The sequence below is a fragment of the Aquarana catesbeiana genome, linkage group LG06, assembly GCF_042186555.1.
Source record: "Aquarana catesbeiana isolate 2022-GZ linkage group LG06, ASM4218655v1, whole genome shotgun sequence".
NCBI classification, from domain to species: domain Eukaryota; kingdom Metazoa; phylum Chordata; class Amphibia; order Anura; family Ranidae; genus Aquarana; species Aquarana catesbeiana.
Genome location: NC_133329.1, coordinates 394,658,630 through 394,685,619, shown reverse-complemented (window position 1 = coordinate 394,685,619; position 26,990 = coordinate 394,658,630). Strand labels below are relative to the sequence as shown.

At 44.5% G+C, this 26,990-nt stretch overlaps 1 protein-coding gene across 1 annotated transcript in view; it reads left to right on the top strand.

The window, feature by feature from the left end:
- SLC11A1 (solute carrier family 11 member 1) overlaps positions 1-18,695 on the top strand; it is an 88,348-nt gene extending 69,653 nt beyond the window's left edge. Inside the window, exons 10-15 of the mRNA XM_073634378.1 lie at positions 847-933; positions 4,599-4,718; positions 8,583-8,732; positions 11,728-11,801; positions 14,504-14,657; positions 17,676-18,695. Of these exons, the coding sequence (XP_073490479.1) occupies positions 847-933; positions 4,599-4,718; positions 8,583-8,732; positions 11,728-11,801; positions 14,504-14,657; positions 17,676-17,789 (699 nt within the window). The 3' untranslated portion in view covers positions 17,790-18,695. The remainder of the gene's footprint in view (positions 1-846; positions 934-4,598; positions 4,719-8,582; positions 8,733-11,727; positions 11,802-14,503; positions 14,658-17,675) is intronic.
- Positions 18,696-26,990: the final 8,295 nt, after the last annotated feature.

Below are 26,990 nucleotides of genomic sequence, written 5' to 3'. Positions count from 1 at the left end.
ATCTGAGTCCTCCCCTTGCTTCAAACCTCTTATATGAGAGTCCCTATCAGAGCCCCCCCTTACATGAGAGTCAGTCCCCATCAGAGTCCCCCCTTACATCAAACCTCTTACATGAGAGTCCACATCAGAGTCCCCCCTTACATGAGAATCCCCATCAGAGTCCCCCCTTACATGAGAATCCCCATCAGAGTCCCCCCTTACATGATAGCCCCCACCAGAGTCCCCCCTTATATGGGACTCCCCATTAAAGTTCCCCCTTACATCAGTGTCCCTATCAGAGTCCCCCCTTACGTGAAATTCCCATCAGAGCTCTCCCTTACATGAGAGTCCTCATCTGAGTACCCCCTTGCATGAAATTTACATCAGATCTCTCCCTTACATGAGAGCCCCATTCAGAGTACTCCCTTATACAAGAGTACCCATCAGAGCCCCCCTTACATCAGAGTCCCCCCTTACATCAGAGACCTCTGACATATAACAGAGGTTACGTGCTTCCCGCATGTCGAGGACATCTGCTTATATTCACAGTCTGGCTGCATATTGGCTGCAATTACTTACAATTCTTCAGTGACAATATCTCTTCTGTTGTTGCTCTGAGAATTACTGGGAAATTCAATATATTAGAAATCATTCACTCAGAAAATCAGAAATCTGTCATGAAAACGTAGATTCCGCTGTCATTTCCTATGAAGATGATATGAAGACCTTCTCTTACACTGGCAGACGATGTGTGGGAATGTGATGTAAAGACATCCCTTACGGAGGTGTATTGTTCTTCATCTCGGATATGTTGTAGATTTCTCTGTATGCATTAATTGACTTATTCTGCTCCTGTCTGGGTTTCAGTTCAATGAATGTCAGAATAGCAGCAGTCCCCACAAAGACGTCTTCCGCAACGACACTGAGCCCTTGACGGTGGACATCTACAGCGGGGTAAGAGAGCCGCACTGGATTGTATTACTTTTTGTATGGTGACGTGTGCGTGGTGGAAGATGGGACTTGTAGTACGTTCATTCACAGATCCCTGTGATTGGGTGACGCGGTTGGCGGGCAGAGCCATGCACGGTCACGCTCAGTTAAAAAAAAAAATGAGGGTGGGGGGGGCTATGGGTAAAACACGGTCCAAAAGGTGGACTGTGCCTTTAGAGAGATCCTGTCACATCGCCCATTCAACTATTCTGCTCAGTCACTCCTGTGATCCTGACACCTGAGCCAACAACAAAGTTAGGTACCTAACCCCTAGTGCAGTCGAGGAGTGTAGTTTGGAAGGAACCACTTCCGGGTATTGGGATATGTGATGACATCACAAAGTGGGCTCCTCCCTACGTGTTTCATCACATCTGACGTCTTCTGGAGCTCCAGAAGACGTCGGATGTGACGAAACGCATAGGGTGTCCAAAAAGACATCTGGACGCCCTACACGCCCATTGGCCGCTGCTCTCACTCACAGCCAGTGAGGAGAGAATGTGGGATGGGGCTGAGCCCCGATCTATAGGCACACAGAGCAGGGCTAAGAAGCGAGCACACACGAGTGCTCCCATTGCAAGAGGTTCACTATGGGGACACTCAGCATGGGGGGGGGCCAGGAGCACCGGCGGGGGACCCAAGAAAATGAGGATCAGAGCATGGGAAAGATGGCTGACCTGACTGTTGTGCAGAAAACCATCATTGACACCCTCCATAAGGAGGGAAAGCCTCTAAAGGTAATTGCAAAAGAAGTTGGATGTTCCCTAAGTGCTGTATCAAAGCACATTAGTAGAAAGTTATGTGGAAGGGAAAAGTGTGGAAGAAAAAGGTGCACAAGCAGCAGGGATGACCGCAGCCTGGAGAGGATTTGTAAGGTAAACCGGACCTCCACCACCAAAAGGCCAGTGCAGATACCTGCTCATGCTCGCACACATTGCACCCGTGCTAATATTCATGAGCAAAGGACCAGCAGAATGCCCGCAATGCCAGTTCGTCGCGCACGGGTATGTGCGTGTGCGCACAGGTATGTGCGCGTGCGCACATTGGTGTGCGAACGAGTGTGCCTATTTAAACTGCTCTGTTACTGCAAGCAAGTGCTGGATGATCTTCACCTCCTTCCTGAACCACCAAGTCCTGATCCAGTGTTCCTGTTTGTTCGTGTATGACCCGGCTCGTCTTTGGACTTCCCTTCTGCTTGCTCCTTTACTTTGTTACCTGGTATCCTGACTTCGGCCTGTTTATTGGACTTGATCTGCCTGCTGACTTGGTAGTGCATTGCCTGGCTGTTACCCGACCTTGGCCTGCCCTCTGGACTTCCTTTTTGCATGCTGATTCGGTGCCCTGCTGCCCGGTTGTTGCTGACTACTGCTCTTCTCCTGGTTCTGCTCCTGTCCATGCTCTGGTGCCCAGCTGCTTCTGCTTCCTGCTCCAAGAATCGTGACTGCCAGCTCTACCCACCTTCGGAGGGAACATCACCAGCCAGCTACTCGGCACTCGTGCCACTCCTTGCCTTTACACTTTCTGTTCCCACCTTCAGGAGTGTAGGTGGGAGGAGCAAGGGAGGCCTCCATCACATTCCAGTCTCCACCAGGTACGTGATAGGATTGTCAGGAAAAGGCCATTCAAAAGTGTTGGGGACTTTCACAAGGAGTGGACTGAGGCTGGAGTCTGGGCATCAAGAGCCACCCAACACAGACTGATCCTGGACATGGGCTTCAAATGTCGTATTCCTCTTGTCAAGCCACTCCTGAACAACAAACAACGTCAGGGGCGTCTTACCTGGGCTAAAGAAAAACAGACCTGGTCTGTTGCTCAGTGGTCCATAGTCCTCTTTTCTGATGAGAGCAAATTTTGCATCTCATTTGGAAACCAAGGACCCAGAGTATGGAGGAAGAATGGAGAGGCACACACTGCAAGATGCTTGAAGTCCAGTGTGAAGTTTCCACAGTCTGTGTTGATTTGGGGAGCCGTGTCATCTGCTGGTGTTGGTCCACTGTGCTTCATTAAGTCCAGGGTCAATGCAGCCATCTACCAGGAGATTGTGGAGCACATCCTGCTTCCTTCCGCAGATGAGCGCTCTATGGGGATGCTGACTTCATTTTCCAGCAGGACTTGGCACCTGCCCACACTGCCAAAAGCACCAAAACCTGGTTCAATGACCGTGGGATTACTGTGCTTGATTGGCCAGCAAACTCACCTGACCTGAACCACATAGAGCAGGGGTAGGCAACCCTTGGCTCTCCAGCTGTTTTGAAACTACAAGTCCCAAGAGACATTGCAAGACCCTGACAATCACAGGCATGGCTCCTAGAGGAAGAGGCATGATGGGATTTGTAGTTTCATCACAGCTGGAGGGCCGAGGTTACCTACCCCTGCCATAGAGAATCTATGGGATATTGCCAAGAGAAAGATGAGAGACATGAAACCAAACAATGCAGAAGAGCTGAAGGCCACTTTTGAAGCATCCTGGTCTTCCATGACACCTCAGCAGTGCCACATGCTGATAGCTTCCATGCCACGCCGCATTGAGGCAATAATTGCTGCAAAAGGGGCCCAAACCAAGCACTGAGTACATATGCATGCTTCTACTTTTCAGAGGTCCGATATTGTTCTCTGTACAAGCCTTGTTTTATTGATTGCATGTACAGTATATACTCGAGTATAAGCCGAGTTTTTCAGCACATTTTTTTGTGCTGAAAGTGCCCCCCTCAGCTTACACTCGAGTCACTGCCGTCTGCCTACCTGATCTCCGTGTCATGCAGTCAGACGGTGGCCATTCCAGTGTACAAAAGCCGCGCCTCTTCCTCCTCGTCCGTGATAGGGGAACACTCAGTTTCCCAGCAGTGAGTCAGTGTTCAGTGTTCCGCCTATCACGGACGTCCTCTCGTTCTCATCCCATGGATGAGTGGATGTCCGTGATGGGTGGAACACTGAACAATGACTGCTGGGAAACTGAGTGTTCCACCTATCATGGACGAGGACAAGGAGGAGGCGTGGCTTTTGTACACTGGATTGGCCGCCGTCTGACTGCATGACACGGAGATCAGCTATGCAGATCAGCACAGGGAGGCTGCAGTGGACACAGGTAGGTGATGCAGATCGGCACAGGGAGGCTGCAGTGGACACAGGTAGGTGATGCAGATCGGCACAGGGAGGCTGCAGTGGACACAGGTAGGTGATGCAGATCGGCACAGGGAGGCTATGCCATGGACACTGAGGTATGCAGCTACAGATTGGCATTGTTGACCCTCTTTTCCACTTACAGTAGCTGCGCATTTCTCACCCTCGGCTTATACTCGAGTCAATAAGTTTTCCCAGTTTTTTTGTGGTAAATTAGGTGCCTCGGCTTATACTCGGGGCAGCTTTTACTCCAGTATATACAGTAATATTCTAGTTTTCTGAGATTGTGGATTTGGGGTTTTCATGAGCTCTAAGCCATAATCATCACAATTATGACAAATCACGGCTTGAACTATCTTGCTTTGCATGTAATGAGTCTATCTCATATATTAGTTTCACCTTTTAAGTTGCATTACTGAAAAAAATGAACTTTTGCACGATGTTCTAATTTTTCGAGTATCACCTGTATATAGTTCATGTACCAAAATTTTCATGCTTCTGCCTTCCATTAGGGTGTTATCCTGGGCTGCTTTTTTGGACCCGCTGCTCTCTACATTTGGGCTATTGGCATCCTGGCTGCTGGGCAGAGCTCCACCATGACAGGAACATATGCTGGGCAGTTTGTGATGGAGGTGAGTTTTTGGGTTTAATCCTTCATTATATATACAGCTTTTAATGTCACATACTATACATGGACAACATGATGGTTTGGGGGATCGGGCCAGTGGAGGCCCATCAATAGGGGGCACAGGGGCGCCGCCCCCACCCCCACCCCCTAAAGCTACACTTTATTAAAAAAAAAAGTGCCCCTTTTAAGTGTGTGCGGGGTACCGGACACACATCTTCTATGGGGAGCAAAACGTCATTGCAATCACATGATTGCAGGTAAGATGATCTATTGGCAGGCCTTTAGACTGCCCTCGGGGCGCAGAACATTGCGCCCTAAACACTCCCTCTCTAGCATTATGAGGTGCGGTACTAGGGCGTAGGGTGGTGCATTATTTGCATAGTGGCTACTGATTGGTACAGTACTAGGACGTAGGTCGGTGCATCCACTGGAAACCTAATGCACCCCCCCTACATCCTAGTACCGCCGCTGCGCCAATCAGTAGCCACTTTTGGGAATAAGGCCCCGCCCTACACCCTAGTGCTGCGCCAATCAGTAGCCACTGTCACAAAGTTTCATTGCAAATGTATTAGGTTTCCACCTTCAGATAGTGAGGAACCGCGGCGTCACTTCCGGTTTCTGGAGGGCGGATGGAGAGTCTGCCAGCCTGCAGGTGCAGCGAGAAAAAAAAACAAAAACCCTTGTCACTGTATTGCAGGGGAAATGGGGGGGGGGTGCTAATCATATGTATAAGAGAGTCCTTATGTTCGGGGAGGGGGTACTGATCATGTATGGGGGTCCTAATCTAGTATGGGGGTCCTTACCTTTTATGGGGGGGGATATCCTGTGTATGGGGGATTCCTTATGTATATAGGGGGTCCTGATCATGTATGGGGAAGTCCTTATCCTGTATGGGGGGGAAGAACTTATGGGGGGGGGTCCTTACCTTGTATGGGGGGATGATCATGTATGGGGGGTCCTTATGCTATATGTGGGGAGTCCTGATCATGTATGAGGGGTCCTGATCCTATGTATGGGGGTCCTTATCTTGTATTGGGGGGGAGCCTGATCGTATATGGGGGGCCCTACCATGTATGGGGGATCCTTATTCTGTATATGGGGTCCCTACCCTTTATGCGGGTTCCTGATCATGTATGGGGGTCCTTATCCTGTGTATGGTGGGTTCTGATCATGTATGAGGGTCCTTATCCTGTGTATGGGGGGGTCCTGATCATTTATGGGGGTTTTAATCCTGTGTATGCAGGATCCTGATGATGTGTGGTGGTCCCTACCCTGTATGGTGGGGGTTTTATCTTGTATGGTGGTCCTTATCCTGTATATGGGGGTCCCTACCCTTTATGCGGGTTCCTGATCATGTATGGGGGATCCTTATCCTGTGTATGGGGTTCCTGATCATATGAGGGGGCCTGATCGTATGTATGGGGGCTCCTTACTGAGGGGTGCCCTGATCATGTATGGGGCTCCCTACCCTTTACAGCAGGTGTACAGACCTAGGAACTCAGCACAGGGATGGTGGAAACCCCTCGTAATGGGCACAGCAGGTGTACAGACCCGGGAACTCAGCACAGGGATGGTGGAAACCCCTCATAATGGGCACAGCACTTGTACAGACCCGGGAACTCAGCACAGGGATGGTGGGAACCTCCAATAATGGGCACTTCCGGTTTCTGGAGGGCGGATGGAGAGTCTGCCAGCCTGCAGGTGCAGCGGGAAAAAAAAAACAAAAACCCTTGTCACTGTATTGGGGGGAAAGAGGGGGGGGGGGTGCTGATCATATGTATAGGAGAGTCCTTATCATGTTCGGGGAGGGGGTACTGATCATGTATGGGGGTCTTAATCTAGTATGGGAGTCCTTACCTTTTAAGGGGGGGGGGGACTAATCATATATGGATATCCTGTGTATGGGGGATTCCTTATGTATATAGGGCGTCCTGATCATGTATGGGGAAGTCCTTATCCTGTATGGGGGGGAAGAACTTATGGGGGTCCTTACCTTGTATGGGGGGGATGATCATGTATGGGGGGTCCTTATGCTGTATTTGGGGAGTCCTGATCATGTATGAGGGGTCCTGATCCTATGTATGGGGGTCCTTATCTTGTATTGGGGGGGAGCCTGATCGTATATGGGGGGCCCTACCATGTATGGGGGATCCTTATTCTGTATATGGGGTCCCTACCCTTTATGCGGGTTCCTGATCATGTATGGGGGTCCTTATCCTGTGTATGGTGGGTTCTGATCATGTATGAGGGTCCTTATCCTGTATATGGGGGGGTCCTGATCATGTATGGGGGTCTTAATCCTGTGTATGCAGGTTCCTGATGATGTATGGTGGGGGTTTTATCCTGTATGGTGGTCCTTATCCTGTATATGGGGGTCCCTATCCTTTATGCGGGTTCCTGATCATGTATGGGGGATCCTTATCCTGTGTATGGGGTTCCTGATCATATGAGGGGTCCTGATCGTATGTATGGGGGCTCCTTACGGAGGGGTGCCTTGATCATGTATGGGGCTCCCTACCGTTTACAGCAGGTGTACAGACCTAGGAACTCAGCACAGGGATGGTGGGAACCTCTAATAATGGGCACAGCACTTGTACAGACCCGGGAACTCAGCACAGGGATGGTGGGAACCTCTAATATTGGGCACAGCAGCCAGCAGGTGTGCACAGTGAGGCTGCAATTGATGTTTACTGATTTTAAAAAATTCATTGATTCATGGTACATTTATTCTATTCTTTACCAGTTGACTTTAACATTAACATTTTCAATATTTTATCTAGCTGTAATGATACATAATCACCTGATAAATGGCTATTGACAGTCCTGCATTACTAACTTACTTCTTCCCATTCACCACAAACATGAGGAGAACTCTTCCCAATGACCACCGGTGTAAGGAGACCTTCTCTCACCGATCACCAATGTAGGGGAGTCCTTCTCCCACTGACCACCAATATAAATGAAAAAAGACAAAAAAATTTGAAAAAAAAACAATATTTTTTATTGGACATATCTAAAAAAAATATATATATACATCTTTTTTTCCAAAGACATGTAGCAGAATACATTTTGGCCAAAATTGTATTTTTTTATTTGCTGTTTTATGGCAGAAAGTAGAAAATATAGTTTTTGTTTTTTTAAAATGTTCTTTCTTTTTTAATTTGTATAATAAAAAATATAAATGACACCAAGAAAAAGCTCTATTTTTGTGAAAAAAAATTATATAATTTGAATTTGGGTACAGTCAGTGTTGCATGACCGACCAATTGCCAGTTAAAGTAGCGCAGTGCTGAATAGCAAAAAAAGCGGTCTGGTCATGAAAGGGGTAAAACCTTCCGGAGGTCAAGTAGTTAAAACATAACTCGCAACATTTTGAGATGGGAATGAGGGACACCTACTAGCAAACGTATGCACGCATAGGACATGCCCCCTGCCACACCCCCTTAAAGGAGACTTAACTGAAAAAAAAGGTTAATTAAATCCACAAGGGCTTTTTTTTTTACCACTACTATTCCTTTATATTGACTTTTAAAATTTATAAATGCAACAATTTAGAATTTGGATGAAAGGTTTATCACTGGGAAACACTTTTTGAAAGATAAAACGTACATTTTATATACAACTATATAGATCAGACCAAAATGAGGGACATATGAGGAGGAAAGAGGGACAGAGGGACATTGCTCCAAATCAGGGACAGTCCCTCGAAATCAGGGACAGTTGGGAGCTATGGGTTAAGATGTGATGTGCAGATAAAAGCACAATATAATGCAGTTCTAAGCCAGATCCCACATTGTGCCCTATGCCCCCCCCCCTCCCCCACCTTCCTCAATCACTTAATGTCGCCCTTCTCTTTTATCTCCTGTAGGGTTTCCTGAACCTGAAATGGTCTCGGTTCTACCGGGTCCTCTTCACCAGATCATGCGCCATCATACCTACCGTGTTTGTGGCAGTGTTTCAAAACATCCAGAGCCTGTCGGTGATGAATGATCTACTCAACGTTCTTCAAAGTATTCTGGTAAGTACCAGTGGGGCAGTGAACCTCTTATTAAAATCTACACGCTACAGGAGCATTGTGGTCATTTCATGTCCTTAGAGTCTGCTGAAAGGGCAAATTAATTTACCTGGCCCTACACTTGGGTGGATAACGTCTTTTTTTTTACTTGCCAGTGACACCTGTCCCGGCGCTGACTACAGAGACATTTTGAGAGATACCACGTTGAGGGCAGATGCTCTCCACCAGCTTTTGCACAAAAGTTACTTGATGGTCTTCAGCCTGAAGGCACGGAGGGAAGCTTCTCTATACTTCATGAAGCCTCACACACGGTGGTCCAGGCATGTTCCCTGGGAGGGTTCTGTAGTGCAGCGGGCCCCAATGTAGGGACACTGCCACTTGGAAGGGCAAACCATACAGCCATCCCTCCTACGGAACCTCCATCTTCTGGCCACCACTCCCTCTTCTCCCGAGCTGGCTGCTCCTTTTTCTTTTTACTTTCCACTTTTCCACTGCCCAGAAGGTTAGCATGAAGGTTTTCACTCCGTGTCCCCCCCCCCGTCCCTTATAGGAGCACACTGTCACTCTCCTTGAACATCAATCAGACCCAACAATTCCCTTAACCAGTAACTTCTTTTCAACCGACCCGGTGCTTAGGTAGTGTAAAGCCTCATACACACGATCGGATTTTCCGACAGGAAATGTGTGATGTCAGGCTGTTGGCGGAAAGTCTGACCGTTTGTACGCTCCATCGGACAATTGTTGTCGGATTTTCCGCGGATGAATGTTGGATGGCAGGTTTTAAAATTTTCCACGGACAAATGTCTGTTGTCGGATTTTCCGAGCGTGTCTACACAAGTCCGTCGGACAAAAGTCCAATGTACAAACACGCATGCTCGGAAGCAGAAGCGGTCGGTCTTGTAAACGAGCGTTCGTAATGGAGAATTAACATTCGTGACGCGGCAGATTATAAAATCTCCAAATGCAGCGCACAATTCTCTTCTTCTTTAATGGGATAATAATGAAGCTGCTTTGCTGGTGATACTGATGGAGTTATTGCAAACTAATTTTTAAAGTTTTTTTTTCTAGTGATATCAAGAATAATATTATTATGTTTTGTTTTTTTTTGTTTTTTTGGGCAAGTTACCACAACACCATTATCTCATAGTTTTTAAGATCAAAGATACAACTATGTTGGTGTCCCTTGTTAATTTTACATTGTATTTTTTTAAATGTAACTGTCTACTCCCAAACTGTCATTGGAAGTTTAACACATAGCCAAGTATTATTCTCCACAATTTTTTTAATGTGCATTAAAAAAAGAAAACAAATAAAATTAGACATGCTATTTGCCAATAGAACTTAACCAAAAAGTGCATTCTATGCATCCAAAAATATAGAAAATATAACAAATCAAATCATTATTATTCAACCAAAAAATAAAATAAAAGCCTCATGCATGTGTCCTGCTTCTTAATATAGGGGGTCAACAATGGCAAGAGTTGGTGAAAGCAGGGGTCCGTCATCCAGAGATAATTCCGAAAATCATGCGGATTATTCTCCTGGAGCTCCCGCAGCAAAGGCATGTGACATAATTGGTCACGATTAATAAAGCAACCAATTTTTGTTCCAAGAAATCCTCCTCCTCCTGTTCCTGGACTGGACTTGGATCAAAGCAATATAACGCCAAGACCAATAATAACACGTTATCTCCTCTGAATCCGCAACATGTCTGGTTGACGAAGGGCCGTTCAGAAATGAACTGAAAAGCACGAATTGAAAAGCGCTAATTGAAAAGCGCAAAATGAAAAGCGCGAATCAACACTCAGCAAACTTCTACTAACACGAAATTAGCAGAATAAGCCCAAAGAGTGGCGCAAAAGAGTTGAAAAAACACGGAGTACGTCACTACATTCGTGATTGTTGGCCAACAATTGTGTGCCGTGTGTATGCAAGACAAGTTTGGGCCAATGCCCTTCGGACAAAAGTCCACGGTTTTGTTGGCCAACAATCCGATCGTGTGTATGAGGCTTAAGTCTATGTGGCCTTAGCCAACACCACTCCAGCCGCCCACTGACGTGTTTCGCCCCACCAGGGCTTAGTCACAGAACTTCGTCAGGGGGCGTGGCTGGAGTGGCGTTGGCGGAGGCCACATACACGTACACTACCTAAGCACTGGGTTGGTTGAGCAGCGACTTATCCTCTCTTTCATGTCGGACTCAAACTTCTGAATAGTACATAGCCCCTTGCCCCCTCAACTACATGACCGACGGGGGAATCATTTACCTTCAAGTTTGGAGCAGCACTACAAGTTTTGTGCATATCACAGTAACGTCTTTTACTGAAGAATTTGTGTCTGAATGGACACACAGAGCAGCTCCTCGGCTCAGGTGCCCCCCCATAGCAAGCGGCTTGCTCTGGGTGCACTTGGCAGGAGGGAGGGGCCAGGAGCGCCAGCAGGGGACCTCAGAAGAGGTGGATTGGGGCTGCTCTGTGCAAAACCACTACACAGAGCAGGTAAGTATAACATGTTTGTTGTTTTTAAACAAAAAATACTTTAATTTCACTTTAAAAAGGAGTTCCGCCGGGGGGGGGATTAAAAGTCTTAAATACTGCAGCTGCTGACTTTTGAAATATGGACACTTACCTGTCCAGTGAGCCCACAATGTTGGCACCCCAGCCGATTTTCGGATCGGCTTTCTTACTTGCCCGGCGGTGGAGGAAGGAGGAGGGATGGTGCAGCGGCGCTGTCTCCCGGAAGTGGGGAAGAGTACCTGTCAAAAACAGGTACCTGTTCCCTCCTCCCCCCTGAAAGGTGCCAAATGTGGCACTGGAGTGGGGTGAGGGGGGGGGGGAGGAAGCAGATCAGCGGAAACTCCACTTTTGGGTGGAACTCCGCTTTGAGTACAGATTACTGATGAAGCTGATTCTACAAAGTGACTCTTGTTTGTATATGTGTTTTTATAGTTGTATATTTTCTATAAAATAATAACATCCATTTAATTATCCATTTTTGCAGCTTCCCTTCGCCCTGCTCCCGGTTCTCACCTTTACCAGCATGCGACCTTTGATGCACGATTTCGCCAATGGCATGTATGTGTGTATATCTGTTAGACATGTGCACTAACAAAAAACTTGTTCATTTTCGTTTTCGTTACATTAGTTTTTTTGCTTTTTTCGGAAATCCAAAAATTTGCATTTTCTAATGTCCGAATTTCGGATTGACTAATTTTCAAATTTCCGAATTTAGAATTTTTAAATTTCAAGTTTCCGAATTTCGAATTTTAGAATTTCCAAATTTCGAATTTTAGAATTTCCGGAATTTCAAATTTTCGGATTTCCGGAATTCGGAAATTCAGAAATTCGCGAATCCAAAAATTCGAAAATCTGAAAAAAAGAAAGAAAATCAGTAAAATTCTAAATAATAACGAACTAATAATAACTAACTATTATAAATTATAGGTATTGGAATTTCCTTTCAAATTTGGCTGTTTGTGAACGTAGCAAATACAAATTTATCTGAAGTTACGAATTATCCGAAATAACGAATGCCGCATTTAAACAAATGGAATGGAACAAATTAATAAAAAATAATAATAGTAATAAAAAGGTTTTATTATTGTTGTTGTTTATTATTATTAGATCGTTACGTTCCATTCCTTTAGATATGGCGTTATTTCAGATAATTCGGAACTTCGGATAAATTCGTACTCGTTATGTTCACTAACAGACAAATTTGAAAGGAAATTCCAATACCTATAATTTAATATTTATTATTAGTTAGTTATTATTTCAGATTTGCGGTTTTCGAATTTTCAGATTTTCATTCTTTTGAATGTTCAGATTTTCATTCTTATTTTTGGATTTTCAAATTTCCAAATTTTCAAATTTTAAAATTTCCTAATTTCGAATTTTCGAATGTCCTAATTTCGAATTTTAGAATTTCCGAAATTTCAATTTCCGAAATTTGAAAATTTGGAAATTCAGTAATTCGAAATTTTGGAAATTGAAAAAATCGTGAATTTCAGAAATTGAAAAATTCGGAAATTTCGGAATTAAAGAATTTGTCAAAATTTGTTAATAAACTAATTCGGAACTTGGTCATGTAACAGGTGTTGTTCTCCTGCGTTTGATGTGCATTTAAAAAGGAAGTCACATTTCAGCAAAACCCATAGACTTTTTTTTTTTAAACAGATATTGGATTTATTCAAATGATGCACAAATGCAATGCAGGTTTTCAAAGATATACATATAACAGATAAAACACATATGGACAACCATTTAAAGCACAAACTGCACTTATCCCAATAGGACAGAGTTTCCTTCAGCCTGAAGGGGGGTGCCCATGCCCGCCTAGACCCTCCCACCCTCTAAGGGGGAGGGAGTAGGTGAGAGGAAATGAGGATCATAGACTTTACTTGAGTGGTACGCATGGCAACTCCAAGACGACGTTTGACCTGATTTGTATTGCATTTCAACATTTTATTCCCTAGGGTCTCTGCTAGGCTTTCTTCAGACTCAGCATGCTGACCGATGTATGTATGAAAACATCCTGTTGGCAAGTGGCTCCAGCCATGATGCCATGATCCTGGTATAACCACTTGCTAACAGGATGTTTTAATACATCGGTCAGCATGCTGAGTCTGAAGAAACCCTAGCAGAGACCCTAGGGAATAAAATGGCAATTGTTGCAATTCTTTATGTCACACAGTATTTTTGCACAGCAGTTTATCAAATGGAATTTCTTGGGGAAAAAATAAATTTCGATTAATTAAATAAAACAAAATAAAACACAATATAAACTCCAATTTTTTTCATAATATAAAGGATGATCTTACACCGAGTAAATAGATACTTAACATGTCATGCTTTAAAATTGCGCACGCTCGTGGAATGGTGACAAACTACTGTACTTACAAATCTCCATAGGCGACGCGTTAATCGCCTTTACAGGTTACCTGTTCAGTCTCTCACTCCCTCTGTGGCCAGCCGTTGGCGCCATCGGATCGTTTTCTTGGGTGAGCTGGCAGAAACAGTAGGCCCGAGAGACGCCGGCGGGGGAGGGTTCTTTACTGTAAGAGCGGCAAGGATGTGGAATTCCCTTCCACAGGCGGTGGTCTCAGCGGGGAGCATCGATAGTTTCAAAAAACGATTAGATAAGCACCTGAACGACCTACAACATACAGGGATATACAATGTAATACTGACATATAATCACACACATAGGTTGGACTTGATGGACTTGTGTCTTTTTTCAACCTAACCTACTATGTAACTATGTATGGGGTGGGGGATGTCCCCTCCCGCCACTTTGGAAAGGGATCCAGTGGCCAATGAGCCGCTCGGATTGCTTTCACGAGAAAGCCAGCCGCCGGCTGAAAAAAAAAGATACCGGAGTTATGCCTGATCGCCTCAGCGATGGCCCCGGTAGACTACTTGCAAACCGCAAAGTATATATCAGTTTTGGAGTCGGCAAGTGGTTAAAGTGTATTTTTTCCAAAACATTTGCATCGAAAAAAACTGCTTTGCAAACACCATGTGATGTATAAAATTGCAACACCCACTATTTTATTCTCTAGGGCCTCTGCTTAAAAATATATATAATGTTTGGGGGGTTCTAATTAATTTTCTAGCTAGAAAACTATTATTTTTACATTTAGGAGAGAAATGTCAGAATTGGTCTGGAAGTGGTTAATGTGGGCAGGGCTTGTTTGATCTGGGTGGGGCTTGACAGAGTCCTCTCCTGACCATGACTTCTTTTCCTCACTACTAATTGGTATTTTTCCTTCCTGCAGAATCGGTAAACTGGTCGCCTTCTTGCTCACTGTTTTAATCATCGCCATAAACTTGTATTTTGTGGCGATTTACATCCCAAGCGTGAAATACTATGCCCTGTATGTGCTGTGTGGATTTATTCTCACACTTTATGCTGCCTTCACGTTATACCTGGTAAGTACCAGCAGACCTACCTGGGTGTGTTACCTAAGAATAGCATCTGACCTGCATCTGTAACTTGCTTATGAACCCATCTGTATGCACAACGTGGCCTAAAACCAATAGAGTCCATACCCACCACCCTACTCAGAACCCAGGGTTGTCAAAAGAGAGCTGACTGATCCTAAGTAGTTGTCTTCCAAGATCTTCTAGATTGTCTTCTAGATTCTCAACCTTATTAACATGGAGGAATGCTTGAAATAACTTCCAGGTCTCAAGCACCCCTACTGATTATTATTGTATCTATAGCTCATGGCATATTGGCATGAACAGTAAGTCATAACACATGTGCTCCCTTATATTGGTAGACCATAGAACTTCCTTTACATCGATGGTCAGTAGAGACAGGCTCCCTTAAATTGGTAGGCTGTGAGAGAAGAACCTCTTTACATTGGTGGTAATTGGGAGAAGGGCCTCATTTCTGTCCTTACATTGGTAATCAGTGGGAAGAATGTTCCTTACATTGGTGGTCAGTGTGAAGAACGCTCCTTACATTGGTGGTCAGTGGGAAGAATGATCCATACATTATTGGTCAGTGGGAAGAATTTCCCTTACATTGGTGGCCAGTGGGAAGAATTTCCCTTACATTGGTGGCCAGTGGGAAGAATTTCCCTTACATTGGTGGCCAGTGGGAAGAATGCTCCTTACGTTGGAGGTCAATGGGAAGAATGCTCCTTACATTGGTGATCAGTGGGAAGAATGCTCCTTACGTTGGAGGTCAGTGGGAAGAATGCTCCTTACATTGGTGATCAGTGAGAAGAATGCTCCTTACATTGGTGATCAGTGGGTAGAATGTTCCTTACATTGGTGATCAGTGGGAAGAAAGTTCCTTACATTGGTGATCAGTGGGAAGAATGCTCCCCTTAGAGATAGCTAAAATAAACATTGCTGGTCAGTGGTTACTTACAGTGGGAACGGAAAGTATTCAGACCCCTTACATTTTTCACTCTTTGTTATATTGCAGCCATTTGCTAAAATCATTTAAGTTCATTTTTTTCCTCATTAATGTACACACAGCACCCCATATTGACAGAAAAACACAGAATTGTTGACATTTTTGCAGATTTATTCAAAAAGAAAAACTGAAATATCACATGGTCCTAAGTATTCAGACCCTTTGCTGTGACACTTATATATTTAACTCAGGTGCTGTCCATTTCTTCTGATCATCCTTGAGATGGTTCTACACCTTCATTTGAGTCCAGCTGTGTTTGATTATACTGATTGGACTTGATTAGGAAAGCCACACACCTGTCTATATAAGACCTTACAGCTCACAGTGCATGTCAGAGCAAATGAGAATCATGAGGTCAAAGGAACTGCCTGAAGAGCTCAGAGACAGAATTGTGGCAAGGCACAGATCTGGCCAAGGTCACAAAAAAAATTTCTGCTGCACTTAAGGTTCCTAAGAGCACAGTGGCCTCCATAATCCTTAAATGGAAGACGTTTGGGATGACCAGAACCCTTCCTAGAGCTGGCCGTCCGGCCAAACTGAGCTATCGGGGGAGAAGAGCCTTGGTGAGAGAGGTAAAGAAGAACCCAAAGATCACTGTGGCTGAGCTCCAGAGATGCAGTCGGGAGATGGGAGAAAGTTGCAGAAAGTCAACCATCACTGCAGTGCTCCACCAGTTGAGGCTTTATGACAGAGTGGCCCGATGGAAGCCTCTCCTCAGTGCAAGACACATGAAAGCCCGCATGGAGTTTGCTAAAAACACCTGAAGGACTCCAAGATGGTGAGAAATAAGATTCTCTGGTCTGATGAGACCAAGATAGAACTTTTTGGCCTTAATTCTAAGCGGTATGTGTGGAGAAAATCAGGCACTGCTCATCACCTGTCCAATACAGTCCCAACAGTGAAGCATGGTGGTGGCAGCATCATGCTGTGGGGGTGTTTTTCAGCTGCAGGGACAGGACGACTGGTTGCAATCGAGGAAAAGATGAATGTGGCCAAGTACAGGGATATCCTGGACGAAAACCTTCTCCAGAGTGCTCAGGACCTCAGACTGGGCCGAAGATTTACCTTCCAACAAGACAATGACCCTAAGCACTCAGCTAAAATAACGAAGGAGGGGCTTCACAACAACTCCGTGACTGTTCTTGAATGGCCCAGCCAGAGCCCTGACTTAAACCCAATTGAGCATCTCTGGAGAGACCTAAAAATGGCCGTCCACCAACGTTTACCATCCAACCTGACAGAACTGGAGAGGATCTGCAAGGAGGAATGGCAGAGGATCCCCAAATCCAGGTGTGAAAAACGTGTTGCATCTTTCCCAAAAAGACTCATGGCTGTATTAGATCAAAAGGGGCTTCTACTAAATACTGAGCAACGGGTCTGAATACTTAGGACCATGTGATATTTCAGTTTTTCTTTTTTTAATAAATCTGCAAAAATGTCAACAATTCTGTGTTTTTCTGTCAATATGGGGTGCTGTGTGTAAATTAATGAGGAAAAAAAATGAACTTAAATGATTTTAGCAAATGGCTGCAATATAACAAAGAGTGAAAAATTTAAGGGGGTCTGAATACTTTCCGTCCCCACTGTATCTAAGAGTCAGAAATGATTCAGCATGCTTAGTGTTAATAATTTTTGGAAGGGTTAGAACTCCTTTAGTTATTTTTATTTATTTATTTATTTTGCTGCCCATGACCCCTTGAGGATATAACTCTTAATTTCCTGTCCTAGAAAATCACAACAGGAAGTGAGGGAAATCACCTCTTAGACAGTTGTTTCTGAAACAGGTGTCCCCATGGGAAGATTTTTCCTTTATTCCAACAGTAACATTTTGGATTATGTGGCACATAGAGGTCCAACACAGCAAAAAAAAAAAAAAAAAAAGATTGTTTTTAAACCAGATGTATCTTTTATTCTTTCTGAGGTTGCTTTGGATTTGGTAATTATATCAGGAACCAGTACTGTTTAGCGGGGTTCTTCTTTAAAAGTCTTCTCTGTATAATTCTCCTCCTTTATTGCAGGTATGGACATGCTGCCTTGCCCACGGAGCTCACTTCCTGTCCCGTGGACTACACATGCAGTTCTCCTATGGACAGCCGGAAGGGTACAACAACCCAACGGGGTCACTGCAATGAGGCTCGCCTATGGTGGACCTTCATGCATCAAACACTATATATCATTGGGATTTTGCATATTGGAATGTGGATGTGACGGATACACGCAAAGCTTTAATCCTGAGATGCTCCGTGAACTGACGTTCCGATAGTTACATTACATTAGATGTTCCACTATTATTGAATGTGGCGTCGCAACGCTATATATGGCTGCGCCAATATATAAACCTAGTGCGCCCTCTTGTGTCAAGAGTCTGTTCTGCAGGTCAGAGGGAGCCCATGATACATTTATGAGGGCGGCAATGTCCAATGAGCATACCTGGGAACTTTCCAGAGTGGGTGAGCCTGGGATTGGGGCGGGGTGGGGTGGGGTTAAGGGGGGGGGCTAATAGCAGCTCACAAAAGTTGAACCATTGGTTTAATAGTGGCTCACGTGGTGTGCCCCAGCCAATCATGGTCAGGTGTTAGAATATGTGGGCAACAAACAGGCAATCCCCGACAATTCATGGGCAGCATATGGGCAGTCTTGAGGTCTTATTAAAGCAATTCAAAGACTTTTTATTGCAGAAGAGACATGCAATGTCTCTTCTTCTGCAATAAAATGCACCTACCTGCCCGCTCACAGCAATCCCTGGCATGTAAACTAGACACGTGCAATTCGTTTAGGTCCCAATAAGTTTTTTGCCGAATTTCAACAAATTAGTTATGTTGGAAATATTCGAATTAACGAAAGCCCGTTTAACCGCTTCAGCTCGGACCATTTGGCTGCCCAAAGACCAGAGCGTTTTTTGCGATTCGGCACTGCGTTGCCTTAACTGACAATTGCGCGGTTGTGCGACGCTGTACCCAAACAAAATTGACGTCCTTTTTTTCCCACAAATAGAGCTTTCTTTTGGTGATATTTGATCGCCTCTGCTGGTTTTATTTTTTGCGCTATAAACAAAAAAAGAGCGACAATTTTGAAAAAAAAAAAAAGAACAATGTTTTTTACTTTTTGCTATTATAAATATCCAAAAATATAAAAATTCTTCATCCGATTAGGCCAATATGTATTCTTTTACATATATTTAACACGTTATTTTTTTACTTTTTGCTATAATAAATATCCCCCAAACATATATAAAAAAAAACAATTTTTTTCTCAGTTTAGGCCGATACGTATTCTTCTACATATTTTTGGTAAAAAAAAAAAAAAAAATCGCAATAAGCGTTTATTGATTGGTTTGCACATAATAGGGGATAGTTTTATGGCATTTTTATTTTTATTTTTTTTTTATTAGTAAGCGATCTGCGATTTTTATCGGGACTACGACATTATGGTGGACACATTGGACATTTTTGACACATTTTTGGGACCATTGTCATTTATACAGCGATCAGTGTGATAAAAAATGCATAGATTACTGTGTAAATGACACTGGTAGTGAAGGGGTTAAACACTAGGGAGCGATCAAGGGGTTAAGTGTGTCCTAGGGAGTGATTCTAGCTGTGAGGGGGCTGGGCTTGAACACACAGGACAGTGATCACTGCTCTCAATCACAAAGAGTAGTAGATCAGTGTCCTGTCACTAGGCAGAACGGGGAATGTTTTGTTTACATAACCATCTCCCCGTTCTTCCTCTCCGTGACACGATCGCGGGTACCCGGCGTACATCAAGTCCGTGGGACCTGCGGTCACGATCATGGAGACCGCGGCAGGCGCACGCTTCTGGCAGCACACACGCTCGCGACACCAGGTCATTTTTTACGATACGGCACTGCATCACTTTAACTGACAATTGCGACGCTATACTCAAACAAAACTGATGTCCTTTTTTTCCCCACAAATAGAGCTTTCTTTTGGTGGTATTTCATCAACTCTGCGTTTTTTATTTTTTGCGCTATAAACAAAAAAAGGCCGACAATTTTGAAAAAAAAAAAACAATGTTTTTTACTTTTTGCTATTATAAATATCAAAAAAAAAAAAATTCTTCATCGGTTTAGGCCAATATGTATTCTTTTACATATTTTTGGTAAAAAAAAAAATCGCAATAAGCGTAGATTGATTGGTTTGTGCAAAAGTTATAGCGTCTACAAAATAGGGGATAGATTTATGGCATTTTTATTATTATATCTTTTAATAATGGCTGTGATCAGCGATTTTTAGCGGGACTGCGACATTGCGGCAGTCAGATCGGACACTTTTGACACTATTTTGGGACCATTGACATTTATACAGCGATCAGAGCTATAAAAATGCACCGATTACTGTATAAATGTCACTGGCAAGGAAGGGGTTAACACTAGGGGACGCTCAAGGGGTTAAATGAGGGGGTGCTTTTTAACTGTGGAGGGAGGGGACTGACTGGGAGTACAGAGAGATCGCTGTTCCTAATCACTAGGAACAGACGATCACTCTGTACTTCCCTGTCAGAACGGGGATCTGTTTGTTTTCATTGACAGATCCCCCGTTCTGGCTCTCTGTGGAGCGATCGCAGGTGGCCGGCGGACATCGCGGCTGCGGGCCACACGCATCAGCTCCCCGCCGTGCCAAAGCTGTTAAAGGGACCGAGGTACAGCTACGTCGATTCGCGGGAAGGAGCCGACCTGCCTAATGACAGCAGTCGCCAAGCGGTTGCCTCATTTTAAAAAATATAACAAACATGTCATACTTACCTGTTCTGTGTAATGGTTTTGCACAGAGCAGCAAGATCCTCTTCTCGGGTCCGCCCACCGGCTCTCCTGGCTCCTCCCCTCTGCCGAGTGCCCCCCATAGCAAGCCGTTTACTGTGGGGGCACTTGTGTGTGTGTGTGCTCTCTCTTGAGCCATGTCCATTGACACACAGAGCGGGGTTCAGCCCCACCCCCTTACTCTGCACTGTCCGTGATTGACAGCAGCATGAGCCAAAAAAACCTTCAGCCTTCACAGCCACTTTAAGGCTTGACATGTTGGGTATCTATTTACTCGGCACCTCCTCGTCTTTTTTATACTTTATATTGTCACTGCCTCCTCCAACTTTTGTGTTCGGGTGCAGCTCACCCAGGTATATAGACTTTCTGGGAGCACCCTACCATGATGCTGACTAGCTCCCCTCCCTCAGCATTGTGCATCACACAGAGGAACCCAAGGGAAGTTCTCAGAAGCTCTCCTCCCCTTAGCTTATTACCTTTGTTAGCTGGTAAATGTGACCAGAGGGAAGAGCTGGAGGAGAAGAGAACACACCAAGCGCCCCCTTCTGGTTCCCCCCTCCTCAGCACCAGCTTCCCTCTTGCACTTCTAGCTGACATCACAGTGAGTCACACTGATGTCACTACTCCTTTGGGCCTATAGCAGCAGAGCCCAAGGAAACTCCCAGTGGCTCGGAGAGCCGGCAGGCAAATGGAAAGGACGGAGTCTCCAGGCCATATCCAGAGAGTTCCCAGATGTGCTGATGTGTCAACATTCATTTCTGTAGGAAAGAATAAATTGTTTGTTTGCAAAGGGAAGGTAGAGATATAACTAACCCCATATAAGCCAAAAACTGGATGTACAAGAATGTTATATTTGTTTGGACACTCTGGGGTTGATTTACTAAAGGCAAATACTGTGCACTTTGCAAAGTGCAATCGCCCTTTGCAAGGTGCAATCGCCCTTTGCAAGTGCAGTTGCTCCAGAGCTTAGTAAATGAGGTAAGGCTTCACTTTGCAAGGAGTACCCAATCACATGCAAGAAAAAAAAAAAAAAGTCTTTTTGCATGCACATGATTGGATGATGGAAGTTAGCGGAGCTTCTGCTCATTTACTAAGCTCTGGAGCAACTGCACTTGCAGAATGCCAACTACACAGTCTTTTTGCCTTTAGTAAATCAACCCCTATAACTCTAAAATGTCTTTAAAAAAAAAAAATTAATAAAAATACTGGACCCCAAGATTTCTTTGTTTTTTTTTTATAATCAATAATATTATTATTCGATAAGGAAAAAAAGGGAAAGCAAACGCGCTGTCTCTATGAACGATGTACAGTAGCAGCCAGCACAACAAACGATCAATTTGAAGATAAATACGCTATATATGTGGTAACGTGCAGCGCTGAATTTAACAGTATTGAAAAGTGATTTCAACTAAACACAATGCATACAAAAATTACTTTAAAAATTGCATAAAAAAATGGAAAAATATAAAAAAAATATGATTGGTGAACAAAATATTTGGCATACACAAAAGAGTTAGTGCAAAATGTACAAATTAAAGTGCAATGCTACACAGTATAAAGTGCATGTGCATTCTAAAGTGCATATATAGTCCAAATAAATCAGTGATTTCAATGAATAAAAAGTGACTTCAAAGGCATTTGTGTAGACAAGTCTGTAGATAGTCCGCCACCAGTAAAAAGGAAGGCTTACTGGACGAGTTGAACCCAAATAGGCGTGCGCCTAATGAGTCACCTGAGCTTGCGGTGTTATACACCTAAGGGAAACGTATATCAGCATACACAACTTCCCGATGTAAACGTATGAACTGCAATGGTCCGTCACGATACAGTTTCCAATGGATTGCGACCAGCAGATTAGTGACCATAAACAGGATCAAAAGGACTTTCTCCAAATGGTACGTTTAAGAAAAGGAGAGAAAATAGGCCACATAGTGTAATTCCACTTTAAGCAGGGAGCATTTATTGAAAGTATAAAAAATGGACACTCACATTTGAGAAGGTTTAAAAAGCGCTTTTGATAAAATGTAATGATGCAGTGGCATCAGCAGAGCCCATCCAGACGCGTTTTGTCTAATAAGACATCTTCTGGGGTTAGGACTACATCACTGCAGTGGTTGGGTTATCTAGGGGGTCACAGCAGACCTCTTCAGCCCATGACTGTTGGCAGGACTTAAAGCGGAATTCCGCTGAGAAATAAAAAATTAAAAGTCAGCAGCTACAAAAAGTGTAGCTGCTGACTTTTAATAATTGGACACTCACCTGTCCCAGGGTCCAGCGATGCGGGCGTACGGAGCCTCTGCTGCGCTCCCCCTCCTCTCTGAGATGCTGGTATTCTTACTGTGGAAGCCCGACGGTGGCCTCACAGCCGGGCACGCGTGAGTTGCGCCGCGCGCTGTGAATATCTGGCAATCTTCTGTGACGTGTCCCAGAAGATTGCAGAGAGGGAGGGGGAGAGGCGATCTTTTTTCCGGTGCTGCAGAGCCCCGGGAGGAAGTGGGAGCTAGATGCCCCTAAAGAGAGGGTATTTTCTCCCCGCCCCCCCCCCCCCCCAAAAAAAAATGACATGCCAAATGTGGCATACTTACCTGCTCTGTGTAATGGTTTTGTCTGTGTCTGTGCCCTACCTCTGGGATCTCCATGGAACATGGAAATTACTGTAGCAAGCACCACTAATACAGTGATCTCCAATAGCTTGCCGAGCAGCTGGTCTCTTGCTACATTCAGAACACAGAAGATCAGCCACTCGGCACAAACGCCATTCAAAGAATGCTTCGCATGTTCTCAACAAATGCAAAACGTTCTCTGATTGGACATGGTGGGGCAGTGATGTTATGATCTTCACCTCCTCCATTCAGAGAACACTTTGCATTTACTGAGAATGCAAAGTGTTCTCTGCATGGCGCCTGTGCAGCCTAAGGCCTGGGGGCAAGTCCAGTCAAGCAGCCCATTGAACCACCGAATCAGCTTACTATCATCAGTGTCCATTAGCACAGCCTCACCAGTGCAGCCTGATCATTGCCCATCAATGCAGCATCACCAGTGCCAATTAGTGCAGCCTGATAGTGCCCATGAATGCAGCCTGATCAGTGCCCATCAATGCAGCATCACCAGTGCCCATCAGCTCAGCTTGATCACTGCCCATCAGCTTAGCCTGATCAGTGCCCATCAGCTCAGCCTCATCAGTGCCCATCAGTGCAGCCTCACCAGTGTCCATCAATTCAGCCTGATCAGTGCCCATCAATGCAGCCTCAGCAGTATCCATCAGCTCAGCATCATCGGTGCCCATCAATGCAGCCTCATTAGTGCCCAGCAATGCAGCCTCATCAGTGTCCATCAGCTCAGTCTCACCAGTGCCAATCAGTGCAGCCTCACCAGTGCCCATCAATGCAACCTCACCATTGCCCATCAATGCAGACTCACCAGTGTCTATCAATGCAGCCTAATCAGTGCCCATCAGCTCAGCCTCACCAGTGCCCATCAATGCAGCCAGTTTATGGGGATTAAAGAGAGGAGAGCCGCCGGATTACACAGAGCGGGAATCTCCCACTTACCCAGCCGCTGTCATACGAAATCCCGCCTCCTGGACCGGCTCCTATGATAGACGTCACCAGTGTGCTGTCTATCATAGGAGCCGTCCAGGAGGTGGGACTTCGTATGACAGCGACCGCCGGGTAAGCAGGAGATCCCCCCTCTGTGTAATTCGGCGGACAGGCCATGGCCAGCAGTGAGATGTGGTGAGATTTCTGAAATTGAGATCCCAGATCTTCACATCCAATGTAGCCATGAGAAGGGGAAAACTCTGAGTGATTCATTTTATTGGATATATATACATAAAAACCAGCGCTCGCAATTAGTGAATAATAAAATATTAATCGGACTAGCCTGTTGCAGCAGCAGAAACAAAATGTGCTAAACTTTTAGTGATATATATAACCAAAAAACTGCGCTGGCAATAGAAAATTGTATAATAAAAATAAAAAACGTGTCAAACCAAATGAGGACCCAAATGCATAAAAAATGAAAATAGAATCAGTAAAATATTATGTAAAGGAAAAGTAGGGTAGGATATATGCCTAGCACACCACACTATGCATATAATGAAACATGCACGAAAACATAACTCACAATAGCATATATAAAGTGTACATAGCATACATGTGCAACAGTGAAGTGAAAGGGTATGCCCATCACTGCCCCAAAACCAAAAATTTTTTAAATATGGGTGTAAGTGCTCTCCTATTTTAACAAACACCAATATACATGACACTGATGGGATCTTCTGAAAAGATGCTATGTGGATTAGTAAAAGAAGTCACCAATAACAAAGGTTGCAAACTGGAGATGTTAAGTTAGATGGAAAACTTCTATAGCAGAAACAGTAAGCTGACTCCCAGCCAACCACTCCGTATAGTATGCAGAGCAAGCGGTGAGCTGATGCTGGAAAAACCCGGTAGGAACCTTTGGAGGACCTCTGAAGCTCGCGTTCCGCACAGAAAGAAAGAAAAGAAAAGGTATATGGCGTAAAACCTTAGGGTACCAAGGGTCACCTGCGCATATTATGCGCTACTCACGGGACCGCGATGTAAAACAGGCAATCAGATGCTAGGTCGGTTCGCCGCTATCCAGCGTGCGTTCCACCCGCTCCAGGAAGTGATGTCACTGGTCACTGGTTCCTAGTTTAGCGTAGGCAGGATGTTGCGTCGACGCGTTTCGCCCCTCCCCCAGGGCGTTATCAAAGACTTAACATCCTGCCGATACAAAGCTTGTTTATATTATTACGCTCGGTGAGTGACAGCCATTTACGGCCAATGGGAGGATTAGCTCCCATTACTTCCTTTATCATCATATCCTGTTGCAATCAAAACTTTAATCAGTAGTTGGAAACACAAACATTTCAAATGACAAATGTGTAATTTTTTTTTGATTTTTGATTTTTTATTTTTATAAATATAAACAAGCTTTGTATCGGCAGGATGTTAAGTCTTTGATAACGCCCTGGGGGAGGGGCGAAACGCGTCGACGCAACATCCTGCCTACGCTAAACTAGGAACCAGTGACCAGTGACATCACTTCCTGGAGCGGGTGGAACGCACGCTGGATAGCGGCGAACCGACCTAGCATCTGATTGCCTGTTTTACATCGCGGTCCCGTGAGTAGCGCATAATATGCGCAGGTGACCCTTGGTACCCTAAGGTTTTACGCCATATACCTTTTCTTTTCTTTCTTTCTGTGCGGAACGCGAGCTTCAGAGGTCCTCCAAAGGTTCCTTCCGGGTTTTTCCAGCATCAGCTCACCGCTTGCTCTGCATACTATACGGAGTGGTTGGCTGGGAGTCAGCTTACTGTTTCTGCTATAGAAGTTTTCCATCTAACTTAACATCTCCAGTTTGCAACCTTTGTTATTGGTGACTTTTTTTACTAATCCACATAGCATCTTTTCAGAAGATCCCATCAGTGTCATGTATATTGGTGTTTGTTAAAATAGGAGAGCACTTACACCCATATTTAAAAAATTTTTGGTTTTGGGGCAGTGATGGGCATACCCTTTCACTTCACTGTTGCACATGTATGCTATGTACACTTTATATATGCTATTGTGAGTTATGTTTTCGTGCATGTTTCATTATATGCATAGTGTGGTGTGCTAGGCATATATCCTACCCTACTTTTCCTTTACATAATATTTTACTGATTCTATTTTCATTTTTTATGCATTTGGGTCCTCATTTGGTTTGACACGTTTTTTATTTTTATTATACAATTTTCTATTGCCAGCGCAGTTTTTTGGTTATATATATCATTTTATTGGATGGCCCACAGGCCATGGCCAGCTCCCAGCAGGACCCACAGGCCAGCGGCCAGCAGGACCCACAGGTCAGCGGGACCCACAGGTCAGCGGTCAGCAGGACCCACAGGTCAGCGGTCAGCGGGACCCACAGGTCAGTGGCCAGCAGGACCTACAGGTCAGTGGTCAGCAGGACCCACAGGTCAGAGGTCAGCGGGACCCACGGGTCAGCGGACAGCAGGACCCACAGGTCAGAGGTCAGCAGGATCCACAGGTCTAATGTTGAGTATAGCCTCACATATTATTCAATAATATACAATAAGGAAGTACCATCATGCAAATTGACATGAAAAATAAAGAGCGTGGAGATGTAAGAGCAGTTGCCGAGGCTGACCGATATACATAAACATCCAGAGGATTTAAATGGACTATCTCGGTACTGATACAATGACAAAATTAATTTGATAAAATGCAAATTTTTATTCTATAACAATATGCAAACAATATTAAAAAAGAGTATATATATGACAAAATATACACCACATATAACTAACTAATAACAGGTTCCCCAGTGAAGTTTCTGTTAAGGTGGGGTATAAAATTCCTCTACCGGTTTCGCGGTATGACCGCTTCTTCAGGAGGATAGGAGGTCTATGAAGAAAATAATGCATTAAAAAGAGAACAATGGATAAAAATGCATGCTATACAATAATTGCAAAGCGTACTATATGTTACAATCAACATTAATACAAGAAAGCCTGCTCACCTG